Raw genomic sequence first — 17844 nt, forward strand, 5'->3', positions numbered from 1 at the left:
TCCTGTTTGCTTATGGCGGAATACAGCTCATTGAGTGCGGTCTTAGTGCCAGCTTCAGCCTGTGGTGGTATGTAGACAGCTACGAAAAATACAGATGAAAACTCTCTAGGAAGATAGTGTGGTCTACAGCTTATCATGAGATACTCTACCTCAGGCGAGCAAAACCTCAAGACTTATACATAGTCTGCCGCCCCTTGTCTTACCAGACGCCGCTGTTCTATCCTGCCTATACAGCGTATAATCAACCAGCTGTATGTTGATAATGTCGTCGTTTAGCCATGACTCCGTGAAGCATAAGATATTACCGTTTTGAATGTCCAGTTGGTAGTTTAATTCCGTTTAGGTCATCGATTTTATTTTCCAAGGATTGCACGTTTGCTAGCAGAATGGAAGGCAGTGGGGGTTTATTCGATTGCCTACAAATTCTCAGAAGGCAGCCAGCCCTCCGGCCCCTTTTTCTACACCTTCTCTTCACGCAAATGACGGGGATCTGGGCCTGTTCCCGGGAAAGCAGTATGTCATTCACATCGGGCTCGTCGGACTCATTAAAGGAAAAAAATTATTCTGCCAGTTGGTGGTGAGTAATTGCAGTTCTGATGTCCAGAAGATCTTTTCAGTTATAAGAGACGGTAGCAGCAACATTATGTACAAAATAAGTTTCAAAAAAAGTTACAAACAAAAAAACACAATTGGTTAGGGGACACATAAAACATCAGCCTTCTTCTCCGGTGCCATCTTCACATACTTTCAGAGGACCACTAAAAATACAAATACACTTGATCAACGCTAAAAGAAGAAACATAGCCTCGTCGAGAACCAGGTTTCCCTGATTGGAAAGCCTGGTGAAGTCTATGGCCGGAAGTGGCTAAAAAGGGGTGGAGAGCCGGTGTAAATCAGTGACGCCTTGCAACACGTCAAACCGATCAAATGCATTGCTTGGGCGGAGCTTAACAAGCAGCGCCAATCAAACACAATCAAACACATCAAATCAATCAAATGCTTTGCTTGGGCATCGCTTAACACGCAGCACTCCTTCAACGGACATGTGGGGGGAGGGTTCTTGAAATGTAAAATACCTAAAAATGTAGCCGCTGGATGCCAGTGGACCATTCAAACCGTTTCCAAAGGACGTGACAACAACGTTTTGGAGGTATGGCTACGTGAGACTAGAAGAAACAAGACAACGCAAGTGTAAATAAGGACAGTGTCATGGTTTTGCTTTGTTAGCACATGGGTAAACACCTTCCGGACCGAGTTAAAACCACTGAGATACAAGTTTATGTACAAAGCAAAGTGACAAACAGGTCCGGACTTTATTACTTCAGTTCTTGTGAGACAGAATTGTCTCTTCTGCTCGGCTTCTACAACACCTAGACACAATTTTCAAGGCCAGGGTTAGCCACAGTGCAGCGGATTGGATACATTCGTGTCAGTGGTTGGATACTAAAGTCGAGGAGTTCATGACTGGATGTGGGTCACTCACCTGCTGTTTGGGCGTGGTGCTCTTCTTGACGCGGTTGAGTGTTTTACGGCTGTAGCACTCGCCGCCGAAGTGCACTTTGACCGCTCCAGAGTCCAGGGGGTCCGCCGTCATTTTGGGGAACATATGCAGAGTCTCCTAAAGAAGAAAAATATAAAGATGGAGGGAGCGAGGGAGGGGGAGAGGGAGAAGAGGTCATTTCAACTGTTTTAAAGCTTTCACTTTTCTTTATGATAGTGAGAAAGTTGGATGGAGATTGGAAGGAGATATGGTAAAACTCCAGACACAACAGGTACTTTTCATAGGTAGGTATCACATCTGGCATCAGCATTTTTACAACTAAACAGACAGACGTACCTGGTGTTGGCCACTCATGTTGACTCTCCTTAACAGTCTCCTCTTTTGTTCATTGAGTAGGCTGTCAATCTTCCTCATGGGCGGGAGGTACAACTCGTCTGGGGGCCAGAGTGGGAGGGACATAGAGTCTGTATGACTTATCTCATGACATCTTTCTTCCTAAATCCTACTCTCACTTACTTTTGATCAATACTCTCTTTACTCACTCCCAGGGCTGGGGTAAATTCCCTTTGAATTCAGTCAATTCAGGAATTAAACTGAAAATCGAATTCCAAATTATCATAGAGGAGCATTGCGAATAATGTAATTTCAGTTTATTGACTGAATGGACTAGAGGTCGACCGATTATGATTTTTCAACGCTGATACCGAGTATTGGAGGACCCCAAAAAAAAGCTGATACCGATTAATCGGATGATTTCTTTTATTTATTTGTAATACTGACAATTACAACAATACTGAATGAACACTTATTTTTAACTTAATTTTGGAACATGCATACATCAATAAAATCAATTTAGCCTCAAATAAATAATGAAACATGTTCCATTTGGATTAAATAATGCAAAAACAAAGTGTTGGAGAAGAAAGTAAAAGTGCAATATGTGCCATGTAAGAAAGCTAACGTTTAAGTTCCTTGCTCAGAACATGAGAACATATGAAAGCTGGTGGTTCCTTTTAACATGAGTCTTCAATATTCCCAGGTAAGAAGTTTTAGGTTGTAGTTATTATATGAATTTTAGGACTATTTCTCTCTATACCATTTGTATTTCATATACCTTTGGCTATTATAGGCACTTTAGTATTGCCAGTGTAACAGTATAGCTTCCATCCCTCTCCTCGCCCCTACCTGGGCTCAAAACAGGAACACATCGACAACAGCCACCCTCGAAGCAGCGTTACCCATGCAGAGCAAGAGGAATAACTACTCCAAGTCTCAGAGCGAGTGACGTTTGAAACGCTGTTAGCGCGCACCCCGCTAACTAGATAGCCATTTCACATCGGTTACACCAGCCTAATCTCGGGAGTTGATGGGCTTGAAGTCATAAACAGCGCAATGCTTGAAGCACAGCAAAGAGCTGCTGGCAAAACGCGCGAAAGTGCTGTTTGAATGAATGCTTACGAGCCTGTTGGTGCCTACCATCGCTCAGTCAGACTGCTCTATCAAATCATAGACTTAATTATAACATAATAACACACAGAAATACGAGCCATAGGTCATTAATATGGTCGAATCCGGAAACTATCATCTTGAAAACAAGACGTTTATTCTTTCAGTGAAATATGGAACCGTTGTATATTTTATCTAACGGGTGGCATCCATAAGTCTAAATATTCCTGTTACATCGCACAACCTTCAATGTTATGTCATAATTATGTAAAATTCTGGCAAATTAGGCGGCCCAAACTGTTGCATATACCCTGACTCTGCGTGCAATGAACGCAAGAGAAGTGCCACAATTTCACCTGGTTAATTAATATTGGCTGCTAACCTGGATTTCTTTTAGCTAAATATGCAGGTTTAAAAATATATACTTCTGTGTCTTGATTTTAAGAAAGGCATTGATGTTTATGGTTAGGTACACATTGGAGCAAGGACAGTCCTTTTTCGCGAATACGCACCGCATCGATTATATATATGCAAAGCAGGACACGCTAGATAAACTAGTAATATCATCAACCATGTGTAGTTAACTAGTGATTATGATTGATTGATTGATTGTTTTTTACAAGATAAGTTTAATGCTAGCTAGCAACTTACCTTGGCTTACTGTATTTGCGTAACAGGCAGTATCCTCGTGGAGTGCAATGAGAGGCAGGTGGTTAGAGCGTTGGACTAGTTAACTGTACCGTTGCAAGATTGAATCCCCGAGCTGACAAGGTAAAAATATGTTGTTCTGCCCCTGAACAAGGCAGTTAACCCACCATTCCTAGGCCGTCATTGAAAATAAGAATGTGTTCTTAACTGACTTGCCTAGTTAAATAAAAGTTCAATAAAGGTGTAACAAAAATAAATACAAAATATTTTTTTTAATCGGCCAAATCGGTGTCCAAAAATACAGATTTCTGATTGTTATGAAAACTTGAAATCGGCTGACCTCTAGAATGAACATTGAATTTACCCCAAACCTGATCACATCATCACCCCATCCCTCTCACCGTCTGTGTCCTCCAGGGCTTGAATCATGTCGGGGTCAAGTGCTGTACTGACCAGCATCTCTATGTAACTCCTGAACATCTCCCTCATGGCTCGACTGTTCATCCCCCCTCTCACTGGGGCTACAGGGGAGAGACACAGAGAGAGAGAGACATAGAGTGAGAGAGAGAGAGAGAGAGAGAGAGAGAGAGAGAGAGAGAGAGAGAGAGAGAGAGAGAGAGAGAGAAGAAAATATGTCACTGAGTGTGTTTGAACCTGGGGCTCCAGTGTGTTACAAGACTTAACTCTGAGTTTTTGCCAAGCCATTACACATAAATATACATACCAAAATTGCATTAACACACACACACACACACACAAACAAAAAATTATCCCTCACCTTGGTCTTCGCTGGGCCCATCGAGGGAGGAGTCTGAGTCAGAGGGGACTTCCTTCAGCCACTTCTTCCTCTTCTTGGGTGGAGGCTCCACCTTCACTAGCCTGGCCCTCGATGGGCGCTCTGTCTTCTTCTCTGCTCCTCCTCTCTTCTCCTCCCCCACTCTCTTTCGGTCCACTTCACTGCTTCTTCTCTCCACCTTCTCCTCAGGTGGTGAATGCCTCTTCTCTTTTTCTTCTCTCTCCTCCTTCTCTCGCTCCCTCTCTCGCTGTTTATCTTTTTCCCTCTCCCTCTCTCGCTCCTTTTCTTTTTCCCTCCTCTCTCGCTCCTTCTGCTCCCTCTCCTTCTCTTTCTGCTCTCTTGCTTTGTCGTTTTGCTCCTTCTCTTTCTGCGCTCTTGCTTTCTCCTTTTGCTCCTTCTCTTTGTCCTTTTGCTCTCTCGCTTTCTCATTTTGCTCCCTCTCTTTCTCTTTCTGCTCTTTCGCTTTTTCCTTTTGTTTTCTCTCTTTCTCTCTATCTTTCTCCTTTTGATCTCTCGCTTTCTCCTTTTGTTCCCTCTCTTTCTCTTTCTGCTCCTTTTCCTTTTGCGCTCTCTCTTTCTGCTCCTTCTCTTTTCCCTTTTGCTTCCTCTCTTTTTGCTCCCTCTCTTTTTGCTCCCTCTCTTTCTGCTCCCTCTCTTTCTGCTCCCTCTCTTTCTGCTCCTTCTCTTTCTGCTCTTTCTCCTTCCGCTCCCTCTCATCTCGCTCCAATCGGGGTGGAGTTTGACCGATGGCAGGGGGAGGTGGCTTGGGGAGCGATGGGAGTGATTGACGCCTGTCAAGGTACAAAAAAAATGAGTATTTTTGCAGGATATTGCTTACAGTTACACATGCATGGAGGTAGGGGCTACGGTTCTACATGGGGTTGGGCACATATGAATCAAGACCCAGAGGAGTACGGCAAACACGCAGGGACAAACAGCGCAAACCTACCTCAACATGAGTCTAGGTCTGTGCCAGGGTTTACGTGAGCACACACGGACATAATCCTTTTTATTGAAATTCTCCAGGAACTTGACATAGAGGCGTTGGTACCGCATCTTGGCATCGCCAAAGTAGCCCAGATACTGAGAGTGAGAGAATGGGAGGGAAATATGTATAGAGAGATAATCATTTTAGTTATTATAAACAAACTATGTGTAGCTTCAAAATATTTGTACAACTATCATGACGATCTCATGCTGGATTGTAAATCCTTGCATCCATCGCTGGATTGTACTTTAAGATTAAAGAGAATGAGAGAATCTCCTGTCTGAAATGGGATGTGAGTAACTCACGTTACTGGTGGCACAGAACTGCCTCTGTCCGTCTTTGATCTCAGGGCTGAACTTCTGCAGCAGGGCTTTCTGCACTCTCCAGATGGGTGGTGGCTCACGGCCGGTCTGCAGGGCCATCTTGAGAGACAAAGAGAGTATGTACAGTGCCTTCAGAAAGTATTCATAACCCTTGACTTACTCCACATTTTGTTGTGTTACAGACTGAATTCAAAATAGCTTATATATATTATTCTTCTCACCCATCTACACACAACATCCAATAATGACAAAGTGAAAATATGATTTTAGAAATGTTTGCAAATGTACTGAAAATGAAATACAGAAATATCCCATTTACATGTCTGGTTAAACTGTAAACTCTCCTTCCAGACCCACATTAAACATCTCCAATCCAAAGTTAAATCTAGAATTGGCTTCCTATTTCGCAACAAAGCATCCTTCACTCATGCTGCCAAACATACCCTTGTAAAACTGACCAGCCTACCAATCCTCGACTTTGGCGATGTCATTTACAAAATAGCCTCCAATACCCTACTCAACAAATTGGATGCAATCTATCACAGTGCCATCCGTTTTGTCACCAAAGCCCCATATACTACCCACCATTGCGACCTGTACGCTCTCGTTGGCTGGCCCTCGCTTCATACTCGTCGCCAAACTCACTGGCTCCATGTCATCCACAAGACCCTGCTAGGTAAAGTCCCCCCTTATCTCAGTTCGCTGGTCACCATAGCATCACCCACCTGTAGCACGCGCTCCAGCAGGTATATCTCTCTGGTCACCCCCAAAACCATTTATTTCTTTGGCCGCCTCTCCTTCCAGTTCTCTGCTGCCAATGACTGGAACGAACTACAAAAATCTCTGAAACTGGAAACACTTACCTCCCTCACTAGCTTTAAGCACCAGCTGTCAGAGCAGCTCACAGATTACTGCACCTGTACATAGTCCACCTATAATTTAGCCCAAACAACTACCTCTTTCCCTACTGTATTTATTTTATTTGATTTATTTTGCTCCTTTGCACCCCATTATTTTTATTTCTACTTTGCACATTCTTCTACTGCAAATCTACCATTCTAGTGTTTTACTTGCTATATTGTACTTACTTTGCCACCATGGCCTTTTTTTTGCCTCTACCTCCCTTATCTCACCTCATTTGCTCAGATCGTATATAGACTTGTTTCTACTGTATTATTGACTGTAAGTTTTGTTTATTCCATGTGTAACTCTGTGTCGTTGTATGTGTCGAACTGCTTTGCTTTATCTTGGCCAGGTCGCAATTGTAAATGAGAACTTGTTCTCAACTTGCCTATCTGGTTAAATAAAGGTGAAAAAAAACATTTACACCCCTGCTAGAATCACCTCTGGCAGCGATTACAGCTGTGAGTTTTTCAGGGTAAATCTCTAAGAGCTTTGCACACCTGGATTGTACAATATTTGCACATTATTCTTTTTAAAAGTCTTCAAGCTCTGTCAAGTTGGTTGTTGCTCATTGCTAGACAGCCATTTTTACGTTTTGCCATAGATTTTCAAGACGATTTAAGTCAAAGCTGTAACTGGGCCTCTCAAGAACATTCAATGTCGTCTTGGTAAGCAACTCCAGTGTATATTTGGCCTTGTGTTTTAGGTTATTGTCCAGCTGAAAGGTGAATTTGTCTCCCAGTGTCTGTTGGAAAGAAGACTGAACCATGTTTCCCCTGTGCTTAGCACTATATTGTGTTTATTTTTATCCCCCAAAAAACTCCCCAGACCTTGCCAATGACAAGCATACCCATAACATGATGCAGTCGCCACCACCATGCTTTGCTTGAAAATATAAAGAGTGGTACTCAGTGATGTGTTGTGTTTGCCCCAAACATAATGCTTTGTATTCAGGACAGTAAGTTAATTTCTTTGCCATTTTTTTTTTTGCAGTTTTACTTTAGTGCCTTATTACAAACAGGATGCATGTTTTGGAATATTTGTATTCTGTACAGGCTTCTTTCTTTTCACTCACTTAGGTTAGTATTGTTAACCTCTACAGAATCGGTGCCTCCCCCCGCGGGATGGTTGAGCTAACGAAGGTTAATGTGATTAGCATGAGGATGCAAGTAACAAGAAAATTTCCCGGGACATAGACATATCTGACGGGCAGATATGTCTATGGGCAGAAAGCTTAAATTCTTGTTAATCTAACTGCACTATGCAATTTACAGTAGACACTACAGTGAAAGAATACCATTCTATTGTTTGAGGAGACTGTGCAGTTATGAACTTGAAAATGGATCAATAAACCATTTAGGCACATTTGGGCAGACATTTGGACACCATTTTGAACAAAAATGCAATTGTTCATTGGATCAGTCTAAAACGTTGCACATACACTGTCTAGTGAACAAAATCGAAATTGCGAGTTACCTGTAATAATACATTGTGACCTTTCTCTTGAATTTCAAAGATGGAACAAAAACATTTAAAATAAATGCATGTTTTTTCTTTGTATTATCTTTTACCAGATCTAATGTGTTATATTCTCCTATATTAATTTCACATTTCCACAAACTTCAAAGTATTTCCTTTCAAATGGTATCAAGAATACGCATATCCTTGGTTCAGGTCCTGAGCTACATGCAGTTATTTTTGGGTATGTAATTTTAGGTGAAAATTGAAAAAAAGGTTCGATCCTTAACTACAATGTTTTTGATCCATCCTCAGTTTTCTCCTATTTACAACCATTAAACTATGCAACTGTTTTAAAGTCACCATTGGCCTCATGGTGAAATGCCTGAGTGGTTTCCTTCCTCTCCGGCAACTGATTGAGGAAGAACACCCACGGGGGATCATTTAGCTATTTGATTTGGAATTTTAAGACCCCTTTAGGTATCCCAAATGTCGTATTTTTCATTATTTGATCAAATATTTAATTTGGCCTTTACTACTATAGCCTACCGAAATGCATTGAAAATCACGTCAACAAATAGATCATAAAGAATAAGGTTTTGAAGTCTGTCCTATATCTAGGAGATATAAGAAAGCTCAGGAAATATTTTCGTTATACATTTTTTTTACACATATTTAACCCCTTAATTTTGTTGTAACATAACCACCGCCATACATTTGTACAGGTTACCTTCAGACGAGTGGGGGTCAGAGCAAAACGGATATTAGTTTGTAGCCCAAAAGGTTCAGCAATTGGCGCTATAGTCAGCAATTGGCACGTTACCGATTTCAGACAACTCCCGTAACACTTGTGGGGCTCGTAGAGCTGTTCAGATGCTACAGACGTTTTCGTGAGAAGACCGATTTTCGGGGTGTCTCATGGTCTGACAAACACAGCTGTAGGTCGGCCACCTTCCACCGCAGATGCGGAAGGCCGACATAGGCGGATGCTGACATAGGCGGATGCAGTGGATTGATACCTGTAGTTTAAACTGACGGATTATGATGGGGATTTTTTAATTATGTTACTTAGACTGACGCACGGGCGTGTCTCTTATTAAGGATTAATAACTTCCCCATGCTCAAAGGGATATTCAATGTTTTTTTTTACCCATTTACCAATAGGTGCACTTATTTGTGAGGCATTGGAAAACCTCCCTGGTCTTTGTGGTTGAATCTGCGTTTGAAATGTACTGCTCGACTGAGGGACCTTACAGATAATATGTGCGTGGTATAGAGATGAGGTAGTCCTTTAAAATCATGTTAAACACTATTATTGCACACAGAGGGAGCCCATGCAACTCATGGTGCGACTTGAACTTATTTAGGCTTGCCATAACTAAGGGGTTGAATACTTATTGACTCAAGACATTTCAGCTTTTCATTTTTTATTAATTTGTAAAAACATGATCCCACTTTGATATTATGGGGTATTGTGTGTAGGCCAGGAAGTGTGTGTGTGTGTGTGTATGAGTGAGAAGACAAGACATACCACCTCCCATAGTGAATGCCAGAAGCCCTCACCTTGAGCGTGCCAATGTCCTCAGTCCGCACCACAAACTCGTCCCTCTCCCGGAAGATGCCCTCGCCGCCACTCTCGCTGTCCTCCTCCTCGCTCTCTCCAGCAATGGCCGCATTGTCCTGCTTTTTGGCCAGGTGCAGAGAGGTGATCTTGGAGGCTGGAGCATCCTCAGGGGTGGGGGGTGAGGGTGGGGAAGAGGAGGGTGAGGAGGAAGGCTGGGCCAGCTCTGTAGCATCCGAAAGGGGAGGGGAGGAGGAGGGAGGGGGGTAGTGGAGGGGGCATTGCAGGGGAAGGGGAGGGTGGAGAGGGCAGGGCCAGGGGCGAGGAGCTGGGGGAGGAGAGGTGGAGGGGTTGTGGAGGGGTGGTGGGTTTGTTGGGGGGGACGGCTGCTGCTCCTCTTCATCATCCTCATGCTGGAAGGGCAGAGGGTAGGGTGGGGAGAGTGGTGGGGGAGGTAGGGGGGGAGGAAGAAGTGAGAGTGGACGGGGAGAGGGATGGGAGAAAGGGGGTAGGGGCGGCCCGGATGGAGAATCTGTGGGGGGTTCAGAGTATATTACATCTTTGGAAATGAACAACTGTTTGTCAGACCATTCCAGAATATCTGAGATAGTTGGCTACTCACCATCCACTTTAGGAGCATCCAGCATCTCAAACTCAGGCTCTCTCTCCTCCTCTTCTCTCTCCTCTACTTCTTCCTCCACACCCCTAGACTCTAAATTCAGTTCTTCCTTTACCCTCTTCTTCTCCATCTCCTTCTCTTTCTCCATCTCCTCTTGTCGTTCATCCACTCTGTCCATCCCACTCAGTCCTTCCTGTTCTGGGGATGGTGTATTTGGCTGTGTGTTGGCCTGTGTGTTGTGAAGTTGCATGTTTGTCTCTACTTCATTGTCCTGCTCCTCCAGATCGGCTACGTCCTCCTGCATTTGGACCACGGGCGGCGGCGTTGGTGGCAGCGATGGGCTCTGGGGCGGAGATGGGCTGGGTGGGGGCAGAGCCACGGCTGCAGCCAGTGAATGGGGCGTGTCGTAAAGGGCAGATATGGCCGAGGAGATGCTCTTCTGCAGGTCCTGGTTCTTACTGACAGAGTCCTCCTCCTCGTCGGAGGAGAAGGACGGCAGTGTCTCCAGGTTCCTCTTCAGCTCGTCGTCCAGACGCTTACAGGGACTCAGCCCATCCTCGCCCTCGCTACTGTCCCCAAACGGAGGGGATGGAGGAGGGGGCGGTGGAGGGGGAGACGGGGACAGGATCCTACCCTTCAGGGAGGAAGAGTCTGTGGTTTCAGCTCCTTCCACTGGCCCTCCTAGGTCTTGTGGTCCACCAGGTCCAGATTCAGGCTGCTTCTTCCCCGTTTTGAGGAAGTCCAGGAAGGAGGCCATGAAATTAGACTTCAGCTCCGGGGGCTTGTCCTCTGTCTAAGAGGGAGGAGGGGGGGAAGAGAGGAGATGAGGAGAGGAGAAAAGAGAGGGAAGAGGGAAGGTGGGGTGCAGACAAGACAGGGGAGGAAAGAAATAAGAAATATAATGGCAGGAGAAAATGAGAAAAAGGTGTGAATGGGAAAATAAAAAAAATAGTATATAGGAGGGAGATTTTTATGTATTATTATAATAAAACTTGGACAGAAACAAATGGTAATAAATCCCTAAATGCCATATAACCGTATTTTTCCATGCTTCGTGTTGGGGTGTACCTTGACAAACCTTTCTCTTCCTCTGAATAGAGGTAGTTCACCTTACCAACAGCAAGGGGGGGTGGTAAGAAAATATAATTGGGTAACCGTGGCAACAGCTACCCTGGCAACAGCCTTCTCTCTCCTCTCTCTCTGTTTTATTGTCAGTCAGAGGCTGGCTGTCAATCACCTCAGGCTCTTGTCTCCGCTTCGCCCTCTATAGGCTGCCGATATGCGCACACACACACAGCCTTTACACACAGCCTCACACACACAGCTCTATGTAGATACACACACACGCACACACACAGCCTCACATACACACAGCCTTACATACACACACCTCTGATGCATCTTCAAAGCACAGCCAAATGGTGAGGTCATTTGTTTCGGCTGTCCTGACACTTTCAGATGTAAGTGGTATCCCTCTGGGCACACTGCGTCATTTCAACGTGGATAATTGGCTAATATTTGGTTGAGACGTTGATCAATGAGATTACAACCTATATTCACCCACTCAAAAAAACAGGCAAAAGTTAGTTGAATTTCCAGTGTGTATCACTATGCTTTCAACCATTTAAAAGCACAACCAAATTCTAAAATAAAAACAATGTCTGATAAAACAATGTCTGATTTTTGGGGAAAATACAGTTATATAGCATTTAGGGATTTCTTACCATTTGTTTCAGTCCAAACTTTATTATAATGACATGTAAAAATCTCCCTCCTATATACTCTTTTTTTTCTCTTCCCCATTCACACCTTTTTCTCATCACTACACTTTCAACCATATAAACTCACAGCCAAGTTGAAATTGGAATACAAAGTCAGATATTTAGTTATTTTATACAATAGATTGTGATGTCACTGTGCTTCATCTAATAGCAGAACCAAATGACCTGGATTGCAGTTGAGATGACATTAAAAGTACATGGTGCAAGTGATCAATGCCGTTCGAGATTCTGCAGAGATTATTACTGCAATCTCCACAGACCTGCGATGACCTATGCATGCTATCTTACGCGCACGGTTTATATGATTACGTAAGAAGAAATGTATAGCTACGGTAACCTCAAAATGTGGCGATTGGATGTGTCAATGCCGTTTGAGATTCTATGCAAATTACTACAGCAATCTCCAGACTTGCAATGACCTATGCATGCTATCTTGAAGATGCACGCTTTATATGATTACATAAGAAGAATTTGGCCATGGATGTGTTACTCATATTATTGTATTTCAAAAGTGATATTGATGTGTTTAGATGTCAATGCAACCAAATATCCACATTTGAAAAAGATTTTGATCTTCTACTTGAATAGTTCCATCTGTGCAACTGACTTAGTCTGCCTTTAATTCCTGTTTTTCTTCAAATTAATAATTGATATGTTGGATTCACGTCTCCATCTCAACCAAAATTCTAAGTTATAGAATAGGACTAAATCAAATCAAACTTGAAATGAACTTTCAATACAGTTTGATATAATTTAGTCCTATTCTTTAACTTAGATTTTGGTTGAGATGGAGACGTGAATCCAACATATTCATTTTCAATTTGCAGACAGACTGGAATTAAAGCCAGACTAAGTCAGTGGCACAGATAGAACATTTCAAGCAGAAGATACAACTCCTTCAAATGTTGATATTTGGTTGCGTTGACAACCAAACAGTAAATTCAATATCACTAAATATCATTACATTTGAAATCAATCAGAGTTTGAAACCTTAGGCCTATTGTATTGTCTATTTTTTTTTTTTTTTTAAATTCTGGGTTGAATTTAAACAATTGCTGTTGATGACTTTGAAAATAGCGTCACAGATGATAGATAAAGTATTTGCTCTGTTAAACCTACCCTTTGGAATGATAGCAACAATGACTGTACTTAGTTTTTAAGTGGAGCTCTCTCAACAATCATTCTCACAATAGCACATTGCTAATAGTCAGTGACAAATATGATACCTGGGCTTTGTTAAAACTTTGGATGGGAGGGTAGCTGTAGCTAGATCAATTCTCCAGTAGGAGGTGCTGCCCAGCCTATTGGTACAAATTCAACATAATTCAACATATTTCAACATAAGGTTTGTCTATGTTGAAATTTGGTTACCTTGATGACATAATCCTGATGTTGATAACCTCAAAACAATAGCAGATAACTTTTTTCAAATCTAATGTATTTTCCATGTAGATTCTACATCACAATACGTTGACAAATTACGCTGAAACAACGTTGATTCAACCAGTTTGTACCCAGTGGGATATTTTCAAAACTCTTAAGTACAAAACTAAACTGATAACACTTGTATCTTATGCTCAGAACATTTGATTGTTCATGCATTGGGGTTTCACACATATTTCATATTTCCCTGAGTCATTCATACAAAATCCAATTATTTTGTGAAATACCAGGAGAATATTTTATTTAGTCACCAATACATCAGATAATGACAATAGGCTCAGCATTTAGTCAAGTTAACTACTATTCAATCCAATAGCAAAAAATTCAACATACACATTTTAACACGGTTATTTTTGAAGTGCTGAATAGAAAGAATAGTAGATGGTAAATATCATTTTCCATACAGTATTTGGCTATAGCTTGACATGCACAGATTTTCTTTCTGATTTGTATCAATTGACAGGTTTTGAGCACGTTGAGATATACACTACATATACAAAAATATATACTCCCTTTAAAATGAGTGGATTCAGCTATTTCAGGCATACACGTTGCTGACAGGTGTATAAAATCGAGCACACCGCCATGCAATCTCCATAGACAAACACTGCCAGTAGACTGGCCTTACTAAAGAGCTCAGTGACTTTCAACATGGTACCGTCATAGGGTGCCACCTTTCCAACAAGGCAGTTCATAAATTTTCTGCCCTGCTAGAGCTACCACGGTCAACTGCAAGTGTTCTTATTGTGGAGTGGAAACGTCTATGAGCAACAAAGGCTCATCGGCAAAGGTGTAGGCCACACAAGCTCACAGAACGGGACCGCTGAAGCGTGTAAAAAGTGTGGAAGAACTTCACTGGCCTGCACAGAACCCTGACCTCAACTCCATCAAACACATTTGGGATGAATTGGAACGCAGACTGCAAGTCAGACTAATCGGCCAACATCAGTGCCCGACCTCACGAATGCTCGTGGCTGAATGGTAGAAAGTCCCCGAAGCAATGTTTCAACATTTAGTGGAAAGCCTTCCCAGAAGAGTGGAGACTGTTACGGCAGCAAAATGGATACTCCATATTAATGCCCATGATTTTTGAATGAGATGTTTGACGAGCAGTAGACGAGTGTCCACATACTTTTGGTCATGTAGTGTATGTCAGCCTTAGTTTCATTATCCTTATACAGTACATATGTTTTGGCTCTGTACTAAAGCACTTTGGATTGTAAGTGATACAATGACTGTCAGCTTAAATTTGAGGGTATTTTGTGCCCAATAGAAATAAATGTAAAATAATGTATTCTGTAATTTTGGAGTCACTTTTATTGTAAATAAGAATTGAAAATGTTTCTCAACACTTCTACATTAATGTTTGTTGCTACCATGGTTACGGATAGTCCTGAATTAATTGTGAATAATGATTAGTGAGAAAGTTAGACACACAAATATCATACCCCCTAAAAATGATAACCTCCCCTGTTATTGTAATGGTGAGAGGTTAGCATGTCTTGGGGATATAATATTTGTGCGTCTGTTCTCACTTACCATTACTCACAATTCATTCAGCACTATCTGTAATCATGGTAGCATCCATATTAATGTAGAATTGTTTATAAACATATTATATTCTTACTGTATTTACAATAAAAATTACACAATGCTTTATTTACCATTAATTTCTATTCGGCACAAAACAATTTGACACACAACCAAAACAAACAGCAAACGCATCCAACAAGTTTGTAGAGTCACAAGATTGATGTAAACATTGCATGCTAGGAATATGGGACCAAATACTAATATTTTGACTACTTTAAGACACATACAGTGGGGAGAACAAGTATTTGATAACCTGCAAAATCGGCAGTGTTTCCTACTTACAAAGCATGTAGAGGTCTGTAATTTTTTTATCATAGGTACACGTCAACTGTGAGAGACGGAAAACAAAAAATCCAGAAAAAAACATTGCATGATTTTTAAGTAATTAATTTGTATTTTATTGCATGACATAAGCATTTGATACACCAGAAAAGCAGAACTTAACCTTTGTTTGCAATTACAGAGATCATATGTTTCCTGTAGTTCTTGACCAGGTTTGCAAGGTTATTTTACACTATAATTTGCAAATAAATTCATTAAAAATCCTACAATGTCATTTTCTGGATTTTTTCCCCCCTCATTTTGTCTGTCATAGTTGACGTTTACCTATGATGAAAAGTACAGGCCTTTCTCATCTTTTTAAGTGGGAGAACTTGCACAATTGGTGGCTGACTAAATACTTTTTTGCCCCACTCTATATGATTTGGTTTTACCCTCCAACCTAAATTTATGCCAATTTGATACATTTATGAGGGAAAAATATAGAAATGTAGTTTTCAGAAGTTATCAAACTATGTAAGCTACAGTAACGGGGGCATGAGCATACTTTTAGTTCAGTAGTTATCAGTTTGGAGCACTTTGATTAATTAAGAGATAGTTGTGTTGTTAAAAAATGACAAGAACATAATATCTAAAGGCAAGTGAATATTGCATTTTGAAAACCAGATACTTAGATTGAATATGTGTCCAAATTGAAAGAGTATTTTGGTGAAGTTCTTTGTTGTATGTACTTAGTCAATCGAAAATAGAGTTGTGAAAATGACCCACATACTTGTGAAAATTGCACCTTAAATGTTTAATACTGTGAGATATTAGGTGTAGCTAGGGACTGATTGAGGTTTCTCACCATGTTGGAGAGCTTCTGCATGGCAGCCCAAGCCTCTGGGGTCAGCTGCTCATCCATGTCCCTCTCCCACGTCATCTGTGGAGGCCACAAAGAAAAGACATTAATCATATGTTCAAAAAACTAATCCCATATTCAATTAAAGGCAGTGTCCGGCCAGCTTGTTTCATGGGGTAACATTTACATTGTTGGCATATCGGCACTGCTGTGTGCTACAAGAGAGGTTTAATTAATGATTCAATTGATGATTGGTGAATTGACTGATTGACTTTGCATTGTTGTCTAGTTGAGGTTATATTCCATTTTCTATAGAGTGACGTCAGGAAACCGGTCGTCACTGTTTTGACTGTTCAACCCGCTTCAAATCATATAATATGGACATCTGAGCACACTTGAATAAGACTCAACAACAGTCTTTGTTGCACCACTGTGAAAATGTTGTATCATCTCTTCAATTAATTAAACTTACTGCATTATGTTAAAAAGGCATTACAGTCAATTGACACCAGTATATTTTTATAATTGCAACCGCAATTCCACTCGACTTCACTCCTCTCTCCCCTATCCCTGCAAATCGCACAGAAATGTACACTGTTCATTTCATTGGCCACTTTCCTGAGTCCACACTCTCCCTGTTGCTGAGGCAACAGCCGCCATTTTACTTTTACCATGACCAACCCGCAGTCAACAGATGGAATCCAGAACATCAAACTCACACAAAAAGAATCCATCTTATCGATCTCCACCCCAAAATAAGAAATACATTCAAAAGCCCCCCCATTATCATACATGGCTGGCTGCTGCTACACTGTAATGCAATGCACCTGGAAAAGGGCCATGTAAATGTTAGGAAAATGTGGTATTATATGTACCATCTTAATGACTTCCTATGAGATTCCGACCATTATTATACAAATACCGAATATAAATATACAGTGCCTTCAGGAAGCATTCACACCCCTTGACTTTTTCCACATTTTGTTGCGTTACATTCTGAATTTAAAATTGACTCAATCGAGATTTTGTGTCACTGGCTTACAGACAATAACCCATAATGTCGAAGTGGCATTGTGTTTTTAGAAATGTATTCAAAATTAAAAGCTGAAATGTCTTCAGTCAATAAGTATTTAATCTCTTTGTTATGGCAAGCCTAAATACTGCAAGTTCACGACTACAAATGTGTTTAAAAAGTCACATAAAAAGTTGCATTTACTCACTGAAATAATAGTGTTGAACATGATTTGGAATGACTACCTCATCTCTGTACCCCACACAGAGCGGCAGGTAGCCTAGTGGTTAGAGCGTTGGACTAGTAACAGAAAGGTTGCAAGATTGAATCCCTAAGCTGACAAGGTAAAAAATCTGTCGTTCTGCCCCTATAACAAGGCAGTTAACCCACTGTTCCTAGGCCGTCATTGAAAATAAGAATTTGTTCTTAAGTGACTTGGCTATCTACACTGGAGTTACTTACCAAGATGACACTGAGTGGCCTAGTTACAGTTTTGACTTAAATCGGCTTGAGCAACTTGACAGAGTTTGAAGAATTAAAAAAATAATAATGTGCAAATATTGTACAATCCAGGTGTTCAAAGCTCTTAGAGACTTTCCCAGAACGACTCACAGCTGTAATTATTGCCAAAGGTGATTCTAACTGTAAGGAC

General features: G+C 41.4%; 1 protein-coding gene across 1 annotated transcript in view; it reads right to left on the reverse strand.

Annotated features, from left to right (window-relative positions):
* The window catches only part of LOC112260614 (proline rich 12b), a 54815-nt gene that overhangs the window by 16534 nt on the left and 20437 nt on the right, over window positions 1–17844 (reverse strand). The window contains 10 exon segments of the mRNA XM_042328068.1: window positions 1484–1618; window positions 1838–1935; window positions 3997–4116; window positions 4374–4617; window positions 4960–5182; window positions 5341–5474; window positions 5685–5801; window positions 9627–10156; window positions 10247–11036; window positions 16187–16261. Of these exon segments, the coding sequence (XP_042184002.1) occupies window positions 1484–1618; window positions 1838–1935; window positions 3997–4116; window positions 4374–4617; window positions 4960–5182; window positions 5341–5474; window positions 5685–5801; window positions 9627–10156; window positions 10247–11036; window positions 16187–16261 (2466 nt within the window).

Source organism: Oncorhynchus tshawytscha, linkage group LG01 (genome assembly GCF_018296145.1).
Source record: "Oncorhynchus tshawytscha isolate Ot180627B linkage group LG01, Otsh_v2.0, whole genome shotgun sequence".
In the NCBI taxonomy this organism is placed as follows: Eukaryota; Metazoa; Chordata; class Actinopteri; order Salmoniformes; family Salmonidae; genus Oncorhynchus; species Oncorhynchus tshawytscha.